The sequence below is a fragment of the Panthera leo genome, chromosome C1 (assembly GCF_018350215.1).
Source record: "Panthera leo isolate Ple1 chromosome C1, P.leo_Ple1_pat1.1, whole genome shotgun sequence".
NCBI lineage: Eukaryota > Metazoa > Chordata > Mammalia > Carnivora > Felidae > Panthera > Panthera leo.
In genome coordinates this window covers 47,371,790-47,389,954 of record NC_056686.1, presented here as the reverse complement: position 1 = coordinate 47,389,954, position 18,165 = coordinate 47,371,790, and the positions used below count along the sequence as shown (strand labels likewise).

The following is an 18,165-nucleotide window of genomic DNA, read 5'->3' as shown; positions in this document are numbered from 1 at the left end:
AGTGCCCCCTTTCACTCAAAAAGTCTCTTGATTTGGATATAAGTTATGTGATCATCCTGCTTCTCCGTTCCTTACACAGAATTGTCATGCAAATGGTACATGTACTCTTCTTTATTGTTATTAATTGCTGAGCATTAATATGCTCGATGGGCCAGGTTCAGCCAGGCAGTAAATATTTAATGAATGCCCACTATGTTTAAAGTGCTGTTCAGCTGGTCTGCCAGGTTGTGGTTGTGAGGATTCTTGGTAATTAAAAGGAGATTGGGGATTGAAGCGATAGTTGATGACAGTCTGCTTCATTATGCTTTTCTAGGTTTACCTTACAAATTTGAAGTACAGCAGATGCTAGAAGAACCTCAGTGGGGATTAGTGTTTGAAAAGGCAAGATGGATAATAGAAAAATACCGACTGTCCCATAGGTATGTGCTGTGGTTTGAGGTGGCCGCACATCTGCAGCGCGTCTCATTAAATGATGTTTTAGAGAAAACCCAAGTTAAATATAAAATTATGATGTATGGCGTCAGTGACAGTTTATTAGAAAACAGATTCGTTTGTGGTATTTGTTTCATCAGTTTGTCTTCATATTTCTTCCAACAGCAGTGTCCCTATGGATAAAATCTTCCGCCGGGATTCTGACCTGACTTGTTTGCAGAAAGTAAGCTGCCTTGATTTTAATTGGTTCTATTGTTCACAGATTCTAAAGCTATTCATCTCGATGTGGTTTCCCATGATGCCTAATGCTTTGTGGATACATTTTCTGTGTATTTTTGTTATTGCCGTTTGCTATCTAAAATTAATTTCTAGGAGAAAATTAGTAACGTATTTTGTTGCCCACACTTGCATATAGAAGTAATACTAGTTTAGAATAAATTTGTCAGTGTTGGCTGATAAATTTCCTAGCAGATTATTATTATATACAATGGAGAACATTTTTCTCATTTTATTAAATTCAAAAGTCTCATGTTTCCATTTAGCCTTAATAATTGTTTGTTTTTAAGATTGGTAGTATAAATCTAATAAATAAGTTTAAGTGTCATTTTATTTAACTTTCTGGTCGGAAATAAAGAGTCCTGAATATTTTTATTTTACTTCTTGTTTTGCTTCTATGAGTATAAAGAGTTAAAGACCCATAGGCTGGTAACATCTGTCTTTTTTTTTTTTTTTTTTTGGTAGCAATTTAAGAAGAGAAAACTGAAACATACTGAGTTTCTTTTTAATATTTTTACCCCCTTGTATTAAAACTTTCTCGGGGCGCCTGGGTGGCGTGGTCGGTTAAGCGTCCGACTTCAGCCAGGTCACGATCTCGCGGTCCGTGAGTTCGAGCCCCGCGTCAGGCTCTGGGCTGATGGCTCGGAGCCTGGAGCCTGTTTCCGATTCTGTGTCTCCCTCTCTCTCTGCCCCTCCCCCGTTCATGCTCTGTCTCTCTCTGTCCCAAAAATAAAAAAAAAAAAAAAAAAAACTTTCTTTTTGTTCTGTTGGAAGATTAATGTGCGTGTTTCTCAGGAAACAGCTCTATCTACCACCCTGATGTAGCGTCCTTGTATGTACATAGATTTTCGTTCTACAGGATTATTTTGCTTTGTAAATGTAACTACTAAAAAAAGAAGCAAAGTCACAAATTTGTCCAAAGTAAAAAAATCACAGTTAAAATCTCGTGTGTCTCCTCATATAAAGTCATAAAGGAATAAGCCCAAGCCTTTCTCAACAGTGACTTCCTACACTCTAGGTACGTGATTATTGATCACAAAACTGTCTTCAGCCACATTTAAGGAGACTGTTTCTCTTTTGCTTATTAGAAAAAGATTTGGAAAGGGATACAATAACGATAGTAGTGCAAACCCTCTTCTTACCCTTTTTAAATATTTAAAACTGCAAACCCTCTTCTTACCCTTTTTAAATATAAAACTTTTCTCTCCAATAGCTCTTGGAATGTCTGAGGAAAACTCTGAGCAACGTGACTAATTGCTTCATTGCCGAAGAATTCTTGACTCAAATAGAAAATTTATTCCTTTCCAATTACAAAAGCAAGCCAGAGAATGGAGTGGCTGAAGAGAACTGTGCTGTGGGTCCAAAGGAATTGTTAATGTAATTATTTTAAAGTAAGGCATTCTAATCTGGACACAATAGATCCTACTCTCAAAGTAATAACCTCGAAATTGTTCTAATTTAGCTAATAGTGGCACACCTTTAATATTTTGTCTCTAGTTCACAGAATCCAAGTCGGTCACATAAATCATGTGACAAAGAGATATGGACTTGTTTTCCTGCAGTGATTATCAGAGTGTTGTGTGAACCAGGGTCTGCTGCGGTGCTCCAGTCCGACCATGGCCAGTAAGCAGTGCAGTAGACTCTGAAGGGCTGTCTGCTGTACTGTTGTATTCAGGTCGATAAATGGCACGTACCTGTCATATTTATTTCTTCCCCAACTAGTCATTCCATTTTTGGTACTTCATGTCTGTGTCTCCTTAGGAGCACTTCCATTTTTTCCATGTGTTTTGGTGAGATTTGCTTATGGTTGCAAACGAGACATGGATGGATGGTCACTGAGGTAGTTAATAACATGGTTGACAACTAGTGGTCTAATGAATCTAGCAACATGCTATAGGAGGCCAGGGCAGGCATAAGAGACCCAAAGGAGAGAATCAGCTTGCCAGTTTTCCCATTATAGGTATTTGTTTCCGTTTTATTTTATAGCAGTAATACTACAGGATATGGCATTTTCTCAGCTATCTGAAACATTTTGTATGGATTTCAGATACATGAAATAATTAGCTTCAACTGTATGTCCACTTCTATTAGTGTGTGTGATAAAACCTCATTTAATTGGAAGATGAGTAATCTTCACCCTCAAACTAGATTTTTTTCTACTACCTGTTCTCAGAAGAGGCAAATTATAATACTGCTTAAATATTAAATCAGAGATTTAATTTTAAAAACAAAAAAGCCTTCCAGGGTATATTACATATCTAACCCAGTTTCATATACTTTCTAAATGTAGAACATAAGTTAGTAAACTTTCTTTTTTTAATTTTTTTTTATTTTTTTATTTTTTTTTACATTTATTTATTTTTGAAAGACAGAGACAGAGCACAAGTTGGGGAGGGGCAGAGAGAGGAGACACACAATCTAAAGCAGGCTCCAGGCCCTTGAGTTGTCAGCACAGAGCCTGATGCGGGGCTGGAACCCACAAACCGTGAGATCATGACCCGAGCTGAAGTTGGACGCTTGACCAACCAAGTCACCCAGGTGCCCCTTAAGTCAGCAAACTTTTTATGTAAAGGGGCATTTAGACAATAACTTAGGTTTGTAGGCCACATACTGTCTCTATCAGACGTTCCTCTTTATATTTTTTTACAATCCTTTAAAAATGTAAAACCATTCGTATTACCTCATGAGCCTCACAGAAAACGAGTTGCTGGCCATTATCGTCCAACCCCTGCTCTAAAGAATTAAAAACATTCGTAATTTATTTTCAGATGCATGAATCTGAGAACCTGAAAGCCCTTATTTACATCATCTTCCATCATCTTTGTTCTTCCAACAAAACTTAAAGTTGTGATTTACATTTAAGTACATTTTCAAGTAAAATTAGCAATCATGCTGCCTGTTTACTCAAATAGATTTGAGTTTATTTCTATTAGCTATAGAACTGATTTACACCCATTCTCCAAACATCCTTATTAATTATAGTTTTATTACGTCTTATCTGGATGTGATTCTGTATTTTTATCTCTTTTGGTTGTAATCATTAGCTACAGAAGAATATGGCAGTATTTGAGAGAACAGCGAGCCAGTTTTAGATGGCCTGGGTCTTGGCTCAACCTTGTGACTTGGAGGTGGGGGGTGGAGAGATGGATACAGTTGACCTTCTCTGGGCCTGAATTCTTGTGTAACTGAGGTCTAAATGACCTTCCTAACAGCCCTGCAGGTCTAAATGTATTCCTCTATAGGTAGTTAGGATAAACAATGAAACAATGTATAAGGCAATTACTTTTGGGACTGAGGTTTATAAGAGCTATAGACCAAAAATCAGGAAACCTGAGTACTTATCCTAATTCTATTATCAGCTTTGCTCTGTGACAGTGATAAAATCACATAATCTGTCTGGACCTCAGGCCCTTCACCTATAATCCACGGGTCTGAGTTTTATGACTTAGTTTATCCTTCCAAGCACACAAAGTCTACGATTCTGTAAAACATAGTAATTGCTTCCTTTGTACTCTTCCTTTTGACATATTTTTCCCATTGTACATTGGGAACAGATCCTAGAAAGTGGTATTAATTAGCTCTTGATTGATATTTCTGTATAAATTGATGAATTCAGGTGATGGAAAATAATCGAAATTGTTAACAATTCTTTTCTCAAATCCGGTTCCTCTGCATGTCAAGTTAACCATATTTACCAACCTAAGCCATACTGTGAGGAAGTCAAAGATGGTAATCTTCAGAGTTTAGAGTTGGAGAACACAATTTTTTAAATAATATTTACTGAGTGTTTTTTTTCTGATGATAGAGTGTGTTTTATCATAAAATATTTTTTAAAAACAAAATGCATAAAACAAAAATACATAAATCCTGTTATCTAGAAAACCACAGGTAACATTTTAGTATATATTCTTCCCCCCCTTTTTTTTCTTGGACCATGTAATTTTGGAACATTAAAATCTGTAGTTTTTTCCTCTCCCTCCTCCTTCGTTCATTCTCCCTGTTTCCTTTTGCTCTTATCATATTCTTAAAACATTTTTCAACTGCAGGTGCCCACATTCACTGCCGACTTGGGCTACTGAGGGCAGTCAGAGCCAGGGCCTTGGAGAAGCACAGAGGAAGTCTGTTGAGGGGCAGTGTAATATAGGAAATTCAGGAGGCAGAGACCCAAAGGAAAACCTCCCTCTGGTAATGTTTACAGGAGTGGAGACCGGACCTGAAAACATCCAGATCTCTTCATCCTGATTTGATTCTTACAGTTGCCCAATGACAGTAAAATAATGAACTTTTTTTTTTCTTTTTCCTGCTTGGCTAGCGGAAATTGACAGTAGTACTTTGCCAGTATTAGACTTAGTTCTCTTTAAAATCTAATCTCAAAGTAGCTTTCAAAAAAGAAAAATCAGTGGAATAAGATCGACAAGATCAGAGTCTCCTTCCTCCTCCATTATTTTATCCTTGAACTATGTTCAAAGCCACATTAGGACTTAGACACTTTTGCCGCCTTTGGATGTCTTCTTCCATAAAAAATTAAAAATAAATTCATTATAATTGCATTTGTATAAAATGAATCTGATATTGTATATAAACATGTCCTCAATCTAAAGGATTGATTTTTTTCCTTCTAAATTGAAAAGAAATTAAAACATTTTATGGGCCTTAAAGGTATTGTGGGCTGGAGGCATGGTGCCTAATAGATAGTAAGGTGGTCCTGCCTGTATTCTGAAGAGTATCCTTGGGAAGACGGTAGTCATTGCCCTCTCCCTGGAAAGCCTGTCTCACCGACCCTGGGGCAGCTTCTTCACCCCAGCCAAGAACACTGCAGTTCCTGGGGCTTTAGATCTGTAGATTTGCACTTCATTCTTCACTCACCTGACCAAAACTTAGGAATGTTGATTAGGAACAATCATCCTTTCAAAAAAAAAAGATAGGAGGCGGTGATTAGTTTTAGCTGTCACGTAGATATTTTTGTTCTGATCCTGAATCTATAGTTTTGAACCTCATGCCACGTATCCTACCACCTTTCATTTCTTCATTTCCCTCAAGCCCTTCTCTTCATCCCCACCCCCTCTACTTCTTACCTCTCAGCTCATAGGTACAAGGTGGTTCGTTTAGCATTTGTTGAAACCGGGCCTGAAGAGCAGAGCTAAACAGACCCGTTCGTGTTTTGTGGAAGCTCATGCTGCCCCCGCCTTCCCTCCACAACTTTGCTGCCCCACGGGAGTGGGGTGAGGTCTGCGATGTGCAGACTGGAAGCAGGTCAGAGCTTCGGCAGCAGTGTGGGCAGCAGGGAGACTGCAGGCTCAGCAAGCCCACCTGAGCAGGCCTCCTGCCGTGCAGTTTGCCTGCTTCCGTTGGTCTCTCTGGGTCCCGACAAGGGGAGCTGTTGGGCCTGCGGGAAGTGATGTGGGCAGGCCACCCCAGGATTGAGGCTTTGCCTGTGGACACAGAGACCTATGGACACCTGACCCCCTGACCTATGGCTGCCTATCCCCACGTCATCAACAGGCATTCCACCCCAGTTGTTGGGTTTTTCAGTAGAAATTAAGGAAGGGCAACTAAATTTTGTTTTGTTTTTTTCTCTTTTAACCTACATTCTCCTCTACCAGTAGCCAGATACTTAAGTCCAGAGTCCTACATGATGGCATTTAGGAAAACTTACTTTATCCAAGCACAGAGGAAAAAGCACATTTTTATCATCATCTCTATCAGGATTAATACAAAATTTAATAAATTTGATCAATATCCCCAGTTTACCAGCAGTTAGTTTTCTTACAAATTAATACCCTACTTTGCAATATTTCCAGAAAATCACTGTGGAGAATAATATACTTTAATTCCTGACCTTTCCTTAAATGGTTTTATATGTGCTTTTCCCCCCAAACTCTATTTTCTCTGTTTTGTTTTGTTTTTTCCATTTACCCTGTAATTTGTGCTTTCTGGCCTTTGCTCAGTCTTTTAAGCGGCCTTAAATTCCTTCTGGAACAAGGCAGAGAATAAATATGTTAGCTCCCTAAATATGAGGAGAAAGTCAAAGTTTCCCAGAGAAGCCATGATTATACCAGATGGTTGCTCTATACCAAACTAAATCTGAGAAGGTAAAATTAACCTAGGATATCTGGGTTGTTTGTATTTCCTTCCTTCGACTATATTTATGAATATATTCATAAGAACTTTAATTTCAGGGAAAAATGCCTTGTGTGCTGTCTTTGAGGTTTTCTAGAGTAGTCTTTGAGGATTTAAGAAGAACGTTAAATGTGATTTCATAGTTTGTACTCCTGTTTCATAGGTTATCACAGAACATTTGTTTAAGCTATGAACTATATAATAGTATTTAGATTCCAGCATGATTTAAATAGACTGATCAGAGATCTTTAAATTTGCGGATTTGATGTGCAAATTGTGTATTATGTATAAGTTTACTCTATTGATAAACCTGTTGCTGTTGTTTTCCCCAAATGTTATTAGTGTTTATGGATTTCTTTTATTACTTTGAATTTTGGAATGTTCTGTAATGAAAGATAATGACTTAAACTATTTTGTACATTTAAATATGCCATGCTGTCTAAATCTGTATTAAAGAATATTGTAAATATTAACGTTTATACAGTTAAGAAAGCTTTTCCTCGAAATGGTTGAACTCTTCTCCCTGTACTTAACAATGACATATTATAAAATATCTGATTTTAAGCTTTGAAATTTTAGCTTCTGGTAAAAATTAAAGGGAAACCTTCTGAAGATTCTATATAAATAAAATTTTGAAAAAAAAACCTGGTGAATCATTTGGTATTTCTCAATTTTTAACATCATATACATTGAATTGCAAACTATACCCCATTAATTCAAACATTGATTTTCTATTATGTTGAACATTCTAGGGGACACAAAGATGAGTAAATTTTGATTTTTTTTTCCCCCATAAGAAGCCAATTTATTACCTAGTACATGGGAAACACATAAAACCAACATGAACAGCGAGGATACAAACTGGAATTGATTATAAATGCCTGTAAAAGACTTCAAGGGTAATAGGTGTTTAGGCAATAAGAAATAATACTCTAGAGTGTGAGTGGTGACATTGATTTCTTGGAAGAAATCACCTTTAAACATCCTGGCAGGATTTGGTTAAATGATGTTTGGGGAAGGATGTTCCAGAGAGAAGTGACCTTAGCAAAGGTATGGAGACAAGAAGTGGGAAATATTTAGAGAATGGTGAGTCTTTGGCCAGAAGGTAGGGTAAGTGAAGATGTTAGGTAATTCACATGGAGACAACTAAGGACACAGAAGGTATAAAGTGAGAAAAATCTCATCTTGAAACCAGAATTCATTCATGAACGGTCTTTAACTTTCCAGTCTTTTTTTCTAGCATAAACAAACTATTGAAAGAGGACTTCCATTTTTAAGATTTTTTTTTAATGTTTATTTACATTCTCCTTGATGAAGTTCTCTCCATTTATTTACTTTCTCCTTGATGAAGTTCTCTCCAGCTTAACTGTTAACTCAGGCAAAAGACCCTGCAGGCAAAGCATCCCCTGATGGGGGTTGAAACTACCCCCTCAGATAAAAGGGACTGCCCTGACAGCAGCAAAACCCTACGTGACTTAACAGGAGGAAATGATGGACTTGACCTTTACTCCCCACCTGAATGTATCCACCCACCATTGTCCCACATTTTCCCAATATAAGCCTTAAGTATTTTCAGCACTTTGGAGACCATCTTTGTGACTTCAGTCCACTGGGTTCTGGTGTTGCCTCACTGAAATAAATTTTCTTGTTTTACCACCATTCGTCTCTCTGCCTTTGGATTTTGTCAGTGGCGAGGGGCCAAGCCTGGTCTGTTGGGGACCCCCAGAACCAGGTGCCCTTGCACCCCGCGCCCCAGTTGCAATTCTTGGCAAGCTAGCCAGAAGCTGTACTTTCAGTTTGTCCAGCCCCCACTCTAGAGACCCCTGATGGTTGCATTTGGGCCTGGCAGTGCACCTGGGCTCAGCCATTCCTTTACTGAGCCCGTGGCTATGATAGGTCAGGGTCAGCAACTCGTGGTTAGTTTGCCCCGGATGGATGGGGAGAACCAGGAAGTCCTGTGCAGCTGCTGACACCTTATGATGTTTTGAGGACTTGCCCTGAACTGCATCAGTCCACTGCCTTAACTGCATTTGGGGAAGCAGAGAAACTGACAAGTTGCAGAGTAAGCAGGTGCTAGAAATTTGGCTCCTGGTAAGTTCGCCCCCATAGGTGCGCGCCCTGGAAACCATCCTTCCTTGTTACCCTGCTGTTGGGTTCTTTTGAACCATTTGTTTCAGGTTTTCATAACCCATTTGTTCAGGTTTGTTTCATAACCCATTTGTTCAGATAGCTGGAGTTGTGGCAGGGGGTGTTGTAATTTGTGAAGGTATCGTGAGGTAAACGGGAATCCAGGGTATGCATTTGGGAAGATCTCTGTTGGAAATTGTGTGTGTTCAAGATAGGGAATGCTAACTATCCCCTCCCAACCCCCACCCCACCTCCCCCACCCCCAGGCAGAGTACTAGCTGACTGGTCTACTTTTAGTTATAAAACTAAGAAGATGCTTGTTTTTGTTTCGTTTTAAGTTTATTTGTTTTGATAGGGCACATGCACGACGGGAGAGGGGCAGAGAGGGGGAGAGAGAGAATCCCAAGCAGGTGCTACAATGTCAGTGAAGAGCCTGACGAAGGGCTCAAACTCAGGAACTGTGAGATCATGACCTGGGCTGAAATCGGGAGTCCAACACTCAACCAGCTGAGCCACCCAGGCACCCCTAAGAGGATGGCTTTTTATTCTAATTCTGCGTGGCCCATATATGTTAAGCTCAGAGGAAAGATGGCCACTGAATAGCTCTCTGGGATTCCTTCCTCTCATTTGGTTGCCTCCAAATACGGGGTTCCTTTTGGCTCTCTTAGTTTGTCTGGGAAGCCATTTGGTTCAGTGGGCGAAGCTGACTTTTGGGGAAGAACGAATGCAAATGTAGGCACTCTGGGCTTCATTCAGTCACAGCTTTTTTTTTTCTGAATCTTGTGTCCTTTCTGAATTTTGACCTAGGAAGATGGGGGAATACGCCTTCTGCTCCCCCAAAACGGTGATTAGAACGTATGTTGAATAAATGGTGCAAAGGGCTGAAAAGCAACCAGAGAAAAAGCAGGAGGAGAGACAGGAGACAGAGATCAAGGAGTGTTAGTGCACACTTTGAATCCACCTCCTCCTGTGTCTGCACCACTGCCTGTGCCTCTCACGCAGCCAGCTCCTTTACCGTCCTCCGTGCCTCCCGTGCCATCACTCCTGCTCTTCCTGCCCTCGCTATTGAGGAGCGAGAGCACCCCAAGCTGTCGCCACCTCCTTATGAGGTTCAAACTAGAGTGCCTCCCAAGTCATCGTGAAGGGGCCCAGGGCCTCAGACTGCCTATTTCAGATTTCCCCACAGGAGGCCCAGGTGAAATTGACAGTAGGGAAACAGGTTGATTGACTTTGGACACAGGTGTAACCTATCGGTATTAAAGCTAATTTGGTGGTTTAATTAAGATGGGCATGTCTTGTGGAGTTAGCAACATCAAATACAGTTCAGAGAATCAACTTCCACCTGAATTAGTTAAATTCATGTGTTATCTGTTGCAGTTGGACTTAAAAGGACAGTTAATGTTGTCTGTTTCATAAAGCTTTCATGGGTAATTGTTAAGAGCAAGTAGGTTGAATGACAAGGTTTATAGCTTTCGACTTCTTTGGTAACCTAAATCTTTGAAGTTTTGCCAGGTTAAGTAATAAATTGGTTTGAACTCATTGGATATCTAAATCTTTGCCAAATAAGATCAAATACTGAAACATTAATTACTAAATATAGACTTATCTACTATTGGCTTCTTACTATAGAGAAGCCACAGATACTGGGGTCTGCTTTATGCTTTAATTGAAAGATTCTATTATGGAAAAGCACATGTTTCTAGAAATTATGAAATGTATTTGTAAGCTTCTGATCTAAAGAATTCTGGTGTAATGGACAGTTTACAGTTGGCTACTACTTAGTTTTCATTGGAAACTAAGGTTTCTAAGAGTGGGAATTTTGATAAATGTAATTAAGACTGCTAGAAAATGATAGAGCAACTTTGTATGCAAGAAAAGTAAGACACGTTCTTGATAAGAAAGGCGTGAGGAATGGGAATACATTTTTGTGGAAAAGAAAGTAATTTTGTCCTAAAATGAGACTGGTTTATTTGAAGAGAGAAAGCTTAGGAGAAAATATGAATGAAAAAGGAAATTGTAGAAGGTCTGTAAGGGGAATCTTTGGGAAAGAATTCTATACATGGTCAGGACTAAGATTGATATGAATGGATTTTTTAAAATATACTGAAGATTGGGATTTGCTTTTTCTCTTTGTTAAAAAGATTATTGGTCTACTCTTGATAAGAAATTGTAAACAAAATTTTTTTCTTTATCTGCCCAGAAAACCAAATTTTCTCTTTTTTTAAGTTTTTATGTTTTATTTAATTTTGAGAGAGAGAGAGAATGCGAGTGTATGCAAGAGTGGGGAAGGGGCAGAAAGAGAGGGAGAGAGAGAAGGAGAGAGAGAGGGAGGGAAAGAGAGAATCCCAAGCAGGGTCCACACTGTTAGTGCAAGCCCAATGTGGAGCTCAAACCCATGAACCGTGAGATCATGACCTGAGCCAAAATCAAGAGTCAGACGCTTAACCAACTAAGCCACCCAGGCGCCCCCCTCAAAAAAACAAAGTTTCTATGTTGCCTTTATCATGTTGTTGATTACTTTAAAAAGTTAAAACTTCTCCGTATTAAAAGAGCAAAGTTCTGCTAACAACTGTGTAATGTTCTGTATTTGTCTTTAGAATCTCTTATTGGGGTGCCTGGGTGCCTCAGTCCGTTGAGCGTCCAACTTCAGCTCAGGTCACGATCTCGCGGTCTGTGAGTTCGAGCCCCTCGTCGGGCTCTGGGCTGATGGCTCAGAGCCTGGAGCCTGCTTCCCATTCTGTGTCTCCCTCTCTCTCTGCCCCTCCCCTGTTCATGCTCTGTCTCTCTGTCTCAAAAATAAATAAATGTTAAACAAAAAAAAAGAATCTCTTATTGCCACTTTAGTTAAATATTGAGTTTTGTAATGATCTGTAATCCTATTTAAGCATGTGCTTAAAGCTTTCTGAGGTTTTTAACAAAGTTCCCAAGATTCAAATTGTAAATGGAGTCTTTTTGACAAATCAGGCTTCTTTATTTTGTATGTTAAGTTACATGGAAGCATTGTTAAATGATGATAAACCCAGCTGGGTTATATTGTATGGGCGAATGCTATAACTGTTCTAGAAATTATATGAAATCCCTAAGGTTTCACTATGTCCAGATCTAAGGTCACTTGGCGCTCTAATTATTGACACGTTGTGTGTCACAAAAATAAGTGGATTTCCCTGTCAAGTGTGTTACAGTGAACTCTCATCACATCTTTAACCGGGCCCGTTTTTAAGTCTCTTGTCATTTCTAGTTCTTGTTCTGAGGCTCTTGCAAAACATGTTTCATCTTCAGGGAGATTCACGAAAAGGGCTTTTGACAAATACAGGCTGCTGATATCTTTAAGATGGTAAAACTCAGCTGAGTAAGAATTTCCAGAACTAACGGGAAAGCCGCATTCAAACAGAACAGGAATTAGTAACATGGGACTGAATAGATTGAGAAAGATGATTGTAGTTTTTGTGACTTGTGTTTGAAACATTGCTGGTTCTCCAGTTTTGCTCTCCCAGAGTCCAGCTTTAGGGAAAATTATTATTTTAAGATATCTATGATTTACATCAATATGATAAAATATCCCTTTGTAAACAAAATGAAATACTTAACTTTTCTCCCTACCTGAGTCCTCTAGAATTCAGAAACTCTTAGTGAGTATTCTTTCTTTCCTGGCCGTTATAATTCTTTCCATAAGTTCAATAAGAATCTTGTAACAGGATATCATTGGAAATATAACCACTGGTTATATTACCAAGGCTTTGACTGGAAAGGCATATTTGAGAGAGGCATGCACAGACAGCCATGACCAGACAGCTTTAAGGAACTAAGGTGGACTTTATGGAGCCAACAGAGCCTCTGGAAATGTCAGCCTAATACCTTGCTTACAGAGTTCCCAGCAGCGTTACCAGGTGAATAAAAATGTCACTTCCCAGCAGGTGCAGGGACCGCAGGATATTTGGGGGACCTCAGCATATTTCGAGGAGAGGAATTCACGCAAATCTACAGGCATTGCAGGCAAATCTGATGGCAAGTATTTGGCGTGGCTTCTGGCCTTGAGAGCCTATTAAAAGTCCGATCATGGGGCGCCTGGGTGGCTCAGTCGGTTGGGCGGCCGACTTTGGCTCAGGTCATGATCTCATGGTCCGTGGGTTCAAGCCCCGCGTCGGGCTCTGTGCTGACAGCCCAGAGCCTGGAGCCCGTTTCAGATTCTGTGTCCCCCTCTCTCTCTGACCCTCCCCTGCTCATGCTCTGTCTCTCTCTGTCTCAAAAATAAATAAATGTTAAAAAAAAAAATTAAAAAAAAAAAGTCCGATCAGAAATTCCTTATGAAAAGTTCCAGCAAAGCAGATTTTAAAAGAACATACATGGTCAATCACAATTCTTGCTGAGCTTAAGTAAATAATTAGGCCACATTTGTTAAAACTGGACTTGTTTTTACAAACAAATCAGTCATAATTTGGCTATCTTTGAGGGAAATGGGGGTGATTTTAGAGAGAAAAATTATGTTTCAATAACACACACCTTTGTGGAATTAGATTCTAGTTCTAATTGTCTTTGACTGTTGTTTGCCTAAGGTAGACAACTTGGGGTAATTTCTTCAGAGAAATTGCCACAAAAGCCCATGTGTAGATAGTCTCCATGCCTGTTACTCTGTGGGTATAATAAAAGGCCTCCATGGGTTTAGGATTATTTCAACAGCTGGACAATGGGATGGACTCTCCCAACAACTGTGTAACTCACCTGTCACCTTGACAGATTCTATGTGCCTGGGATGGCAGATTCACTCCTTAAAAGCCAGAGCATATCCCCACTTTATGGGGTTACCTGCGGACTCGTGAAAATAGTGGACGGATGACTGGATTGGATGGTGTACTTGGGGAGGCACATATCTCCCGAGATGAGTCACCTCCCACTTGCCAGTGATTCATAACTGCGATATTGTTAAAAGCTACACACCAGGCAAGGAAGCCTTCTTGACGGTCTTCTCCCTTAGCCCTGTTTGTCCAGGGAGCCCCCTCTACTGATGTAGCATTACAAGTAGAGGCTTTAGCCACACATACAGCGGCTGCCCAGCACACACTCACCCTCCAAAATGAAGAAGCCACACAAATTTGAAAACAAGTCCTTCAAAACCAAATGGTCTTCGATGTCTTGACTGTAGCCCAAAGAGGGGCCTGTGCCCTCGTTAAAACAGAATGTTGCGTATATATTCAAAATTACTCCAAAAATGTAATAAAGCCATGAAAGATTTAAACAAACACATCACTGCTACAAACGTCCTAGCCCTAGATCCTTGTAGCAGTTGGCGACATTAGATTTTTTTTCCAGATGGAAATATACCCCGCTATATTTCTTACTCTTTTTCTTTTCGGTTGTTGTTTTGGTCTTTGCATTTGTCAAATGACAGCCTGCGCTATTCACAAAAGCTTGGAGATGCCCTAGTGTCTATTTCAGGAGCGACGCAAGAAATGAGGTTCTCCTACTTGTCAAAGTCTTCCGTTCCACAATCCCTACATCATCCCGGGCAGCGGGAAGTAGCTCACAGAAGGCATGGCTATCGTCCGTTTCCCTTCCGTAGAAATGAAACAGTGTTTTGACAGTGGGGATTCGAAAGAGGACTTCGACTCTCTCCATTTTGACCTCAGTCTGTGCTTTCTACTTGATGAAGTTCTTCTTGCAGCTTATCTCTTAACTCAGGCAAAAGACCCGGCAGGCAACCTACCACCTCAAATAATAGATACCGTCCTGACACCAGCAAGAGCCCTCATGACTTACCCGGAGACAGTGACTGGCTTGATCTTTACTGCCCACCTGTGTGCACCCACCCACCCACCATTGTCCCACATTTTCCTAATATAAACCTGGAAGTATTTTCAGCACTTTGGAGACGATCTCTGTGACTTCGGTCCACTGTCTTCCCGGTGTTGGACCCAGAGAAATAAATTCCTTTCTTGTTTTGCCATCACTCTCTCTCTGCCTTTGGATTTTGTCAGCAGGGAGTGGCCGAGCCTGGTCTGTTTGGGGTCCCCGGAACCAGATGATCTTGCACCCTTGGCCTCAGTTACACTATCAGTTTGAAAAACAACAAGGACCAACAGGATCGTATAATATAGCCTCAATTTCTATCCTTGCACTGAGGACTCCTTCCTCCACCAGCATATAAATACCTATTCATTCTTTGCAAGAGGTACCTAGCATTCTATGGTACAGATTTGCCACAGTTTATTCAATCAGGTTTTTAATTGATGAACTTTAGGTGGTTTCCAGTTTCCTACGAAAAATAATTTTTCTTGCACACTTAATATTTCTCTGACTAGATTCCTAGAAGCTTAGCTGCCAGATCAAGATCTATGTACCCTTTCAATGTTGTTACTATCTGAAGAAAAATCTTCAATTTCTATAAGCTAATTTTCCTCATAGTAATACAGCCACATTTATCATCTTGTTTACAGAACCAATTTAAACTCCAGGCTCCTAAATGATATAATTTAGGTGGCAAAGTACAATAAAACCCTAAGAGTTTTACTTCCACAAGACATTTATTTCACTGGAAGTTCATTCCTCTCTACAGCTGTTCTGGAGGCTTGCTAATTAAACATTTGCTGTAATTTTCGGATTGTGACCAGCATCATCACGCTCAGCGGATAGTTCCAGACCAGCGTCGTGCCACAATCCTATTTGTACCGTAATGGTTTTTCCTACTGTTGCTGATGTGTTTCTACATCACTGATTCTCAATTATCTTCCCATAGGATGCTAGCTTAAATAAAATATTGTCAGTGTTTGCAGAGAGATACAGCTGAGTAAAAACCCTGTTTTTGTCCATGTTTTTCTCACTATCAAAACGAGACTTATGATTAATAACTCTGATACCCGTTACTGGCTATAATTCCTTTCCCACCTTCCCCCGTTAACAAGGTCACTTCCAAATGCAGACGAATTGGAAAGTTTCAGAAGGCTCTTTAACTGCTTAGTTTATTTTATCCAGATCAGCAGTTGGTGAACTTTGTTTTGTTCCAAAACACCTGACAGGTATGACTCAGCAGGTAATGGTAGCGTCTATACCCATCCACAACCCGAACAACCAGAGATCGTCTACTTCGCACTCATTTTGTGTAACAAAGTTCGAAGGAAATCTTGATAAGACCTTTTTGAGAATAGAACCATTTTCCCAATCAGGAAACAAACATTGAGTAAACTAATTCTCTCTCCCTCTCCTAACCCCTCCTCCACCCGAGAGAGAGAGAGAGAGAGAGAGAGAGAGAGAGAGAGAACTTGCTTTGATGAAACCAGTTTGCTTTGATACAATGCTCCCAATTAGATTTCAGCATCATGCAGTTGGAGAGTAAGTTCAGATAATGAACGCTAGCTGCTATACCAAACCACCCCTAATTTTCAGTGTCTTAACATAGTAAAAGTTTATTTCTCACTCACACAAAGTCCATTGTAGGTGTTCTGATTGGGTGGCTCTCTGGGGCAGCCCATCTCCAACAGGTAATTCAGGCACCCAGGTACTTTCCCAGGTGGCTCTGTTTCTCATGACTCCACGTGGCTCAAGTGTCATCTATTTGAGGACAAGGGGAATGAGAAAGAATGGGGGAACGCACACTTGGTATTTAACTACCTTGGCTTGGAGGACACACATCTTTTTCACTCTTATTTCTTTATCAAAAACTAGTCATACGGTCCCACCTGGATGCAAAGAGGGACTGCTAGGGGCACGTGGGTGCCTCAGTCAGTTGAGCATCCAGATCTTGATTTCAGCTCAGGTCATGACCCCAGGGTTGTGGGATCGAGCCCCATGCCATCTGCTGAAGATTTCCTCTCTCTTTCTCTCTCCCTCTGCCCCTCTTTCTCACTCATGCTCCCTCTTTCTCTAAAATTAAAAAAAAAAAATTTAATAAGGACTGCCAAATAGGCTTCTGCACAAAATCCTACCCTACGGAAGGAGAACATGAATCTTTATTAATGCCCAGCCATTTCTGCTACAGATAGCTAGAGCTGATTTTACAAAATGTTACAAACGCATCTTAAGATGGGCCTTAAACTACTGTCTGAGGCCTCCAATTCGTAAAGAAAAGTTGACATCAAGTTTCTTTGAAGCCAGAGCCCTAATATTAAAAGAAAACGGAAAATGTATCCCCCGCAAATCAAAGAATCTGCAAGCTGGAAAGGACCTGGAAATGTTCGGGTATAGAGTCTTATATTCTAATACGAGGCAACAGGTCCACAGAAATAAAGCACCTTGCCCAAAGTCTCCCAGCCAATTTTGTAGCAAGGCCACCCCTAGAAAACCCCAGTTTTGAGTTGGCATCCTTTTGAGTGATGCCAAATTATTTTCAATTTCATGGCATAAAGAACTACTGGGAAGATTTTATGTGCAATTCAAATGTCCAATATAATTTATGTTTTAATTTAAAATGTAATTTTGTCTTTTCGAACTGCAAGATCTAATAAATGCCTGGAACATGACTTTTATGGAAAAGTTGACTAAAGAATTGCCAGTAGAAGGGATATAATTAATGGTACTTTACTAGCTTTATCTAAGATTAGCTATATTAACTTTATCTAAGATTAACGAACCCCCAAACCCTTGCTGTTTGCTTTATAAATCCACAAAGCTACATTTGTTCTTCGATCATCTTAATGAAAATGTTAACTCTGAGACCACCAGATGGCGCTCTGTCACAGTGGATGAGCACGATGATCTCAGACCTGTAACGTTGCCGGCATCGCGGTCAGAAAACATCTGAGAGAGCTGAATTTGTAAACATTGTGCAACATTCAGTTGTCTAGTTCCTTGACAATTTGTGATCTAGGGCTGAGTTTCCTTGTTTCATGGCCTCTCCGGGTTAGCCATTTTTTTCTGTGTGAAGGTATTTTCTAATAACGGCATCCCTCCGTGTCTGGATAGATACAGTGCTAAATACTTTATGTTAGTACCACATTTAATCCCCACAAAGACCCTGCAAGAAGTCTTATTATCCCCATTTTAACCTTAGGCTTAGAGTGTTGAAGTAACTTATCCAGGGTCATGCAGCCAGAAGTGACAGACGTAGCATTCAGACTGAGATCCACAGGATTCTAAAATCAGCTCACCAAGCTGTCCATGTTAGGGGGTTCAGAGCTGGAAAGAACCTAAGGAGCCATGTAATATCACTTCATCATTTTTGGCCGGGAGAACCGATACCCAGAGGTGAGAAGTGATGCGTCCACATTGCAGACCCAGTCA

The 18,165-nt window shown here is 40.1% G+C and overlaps 1 protein-coding gene across 2 annotated transcripts in view; it reads left to right on the top strand.

Annotated features, from left to right (window-relative positions):
• Positions 1-3,082, top strand: part of MYSM1 (Myb like, SWIRM and MPN domains 1) — a 34,497-nt gene extending 31,415 nt beyond the window's left edge. For both annotated transcript variants that reach the window (XM_042951808.1, XM_042951806.1), the window contains 3 exons: positions 314-419; positions 598-655; positions 1,922-3,082. In XM_042951808.1, the coding sequence (XP_042807742.1) occupies positions 314-419; positions 598-655; positions 1,922-2,089 (332 nt within the window). In that variant the 3' untranslated portion in view covers positions 2,090-3,082. The remainder of the gene's footprint in view (positions 1-313; positions 420-597; positions 656-1,921) is intronic.
• The last annotated feature ends 15,083 nt before the right edge of the window (positions 3,083-18,165 follow it).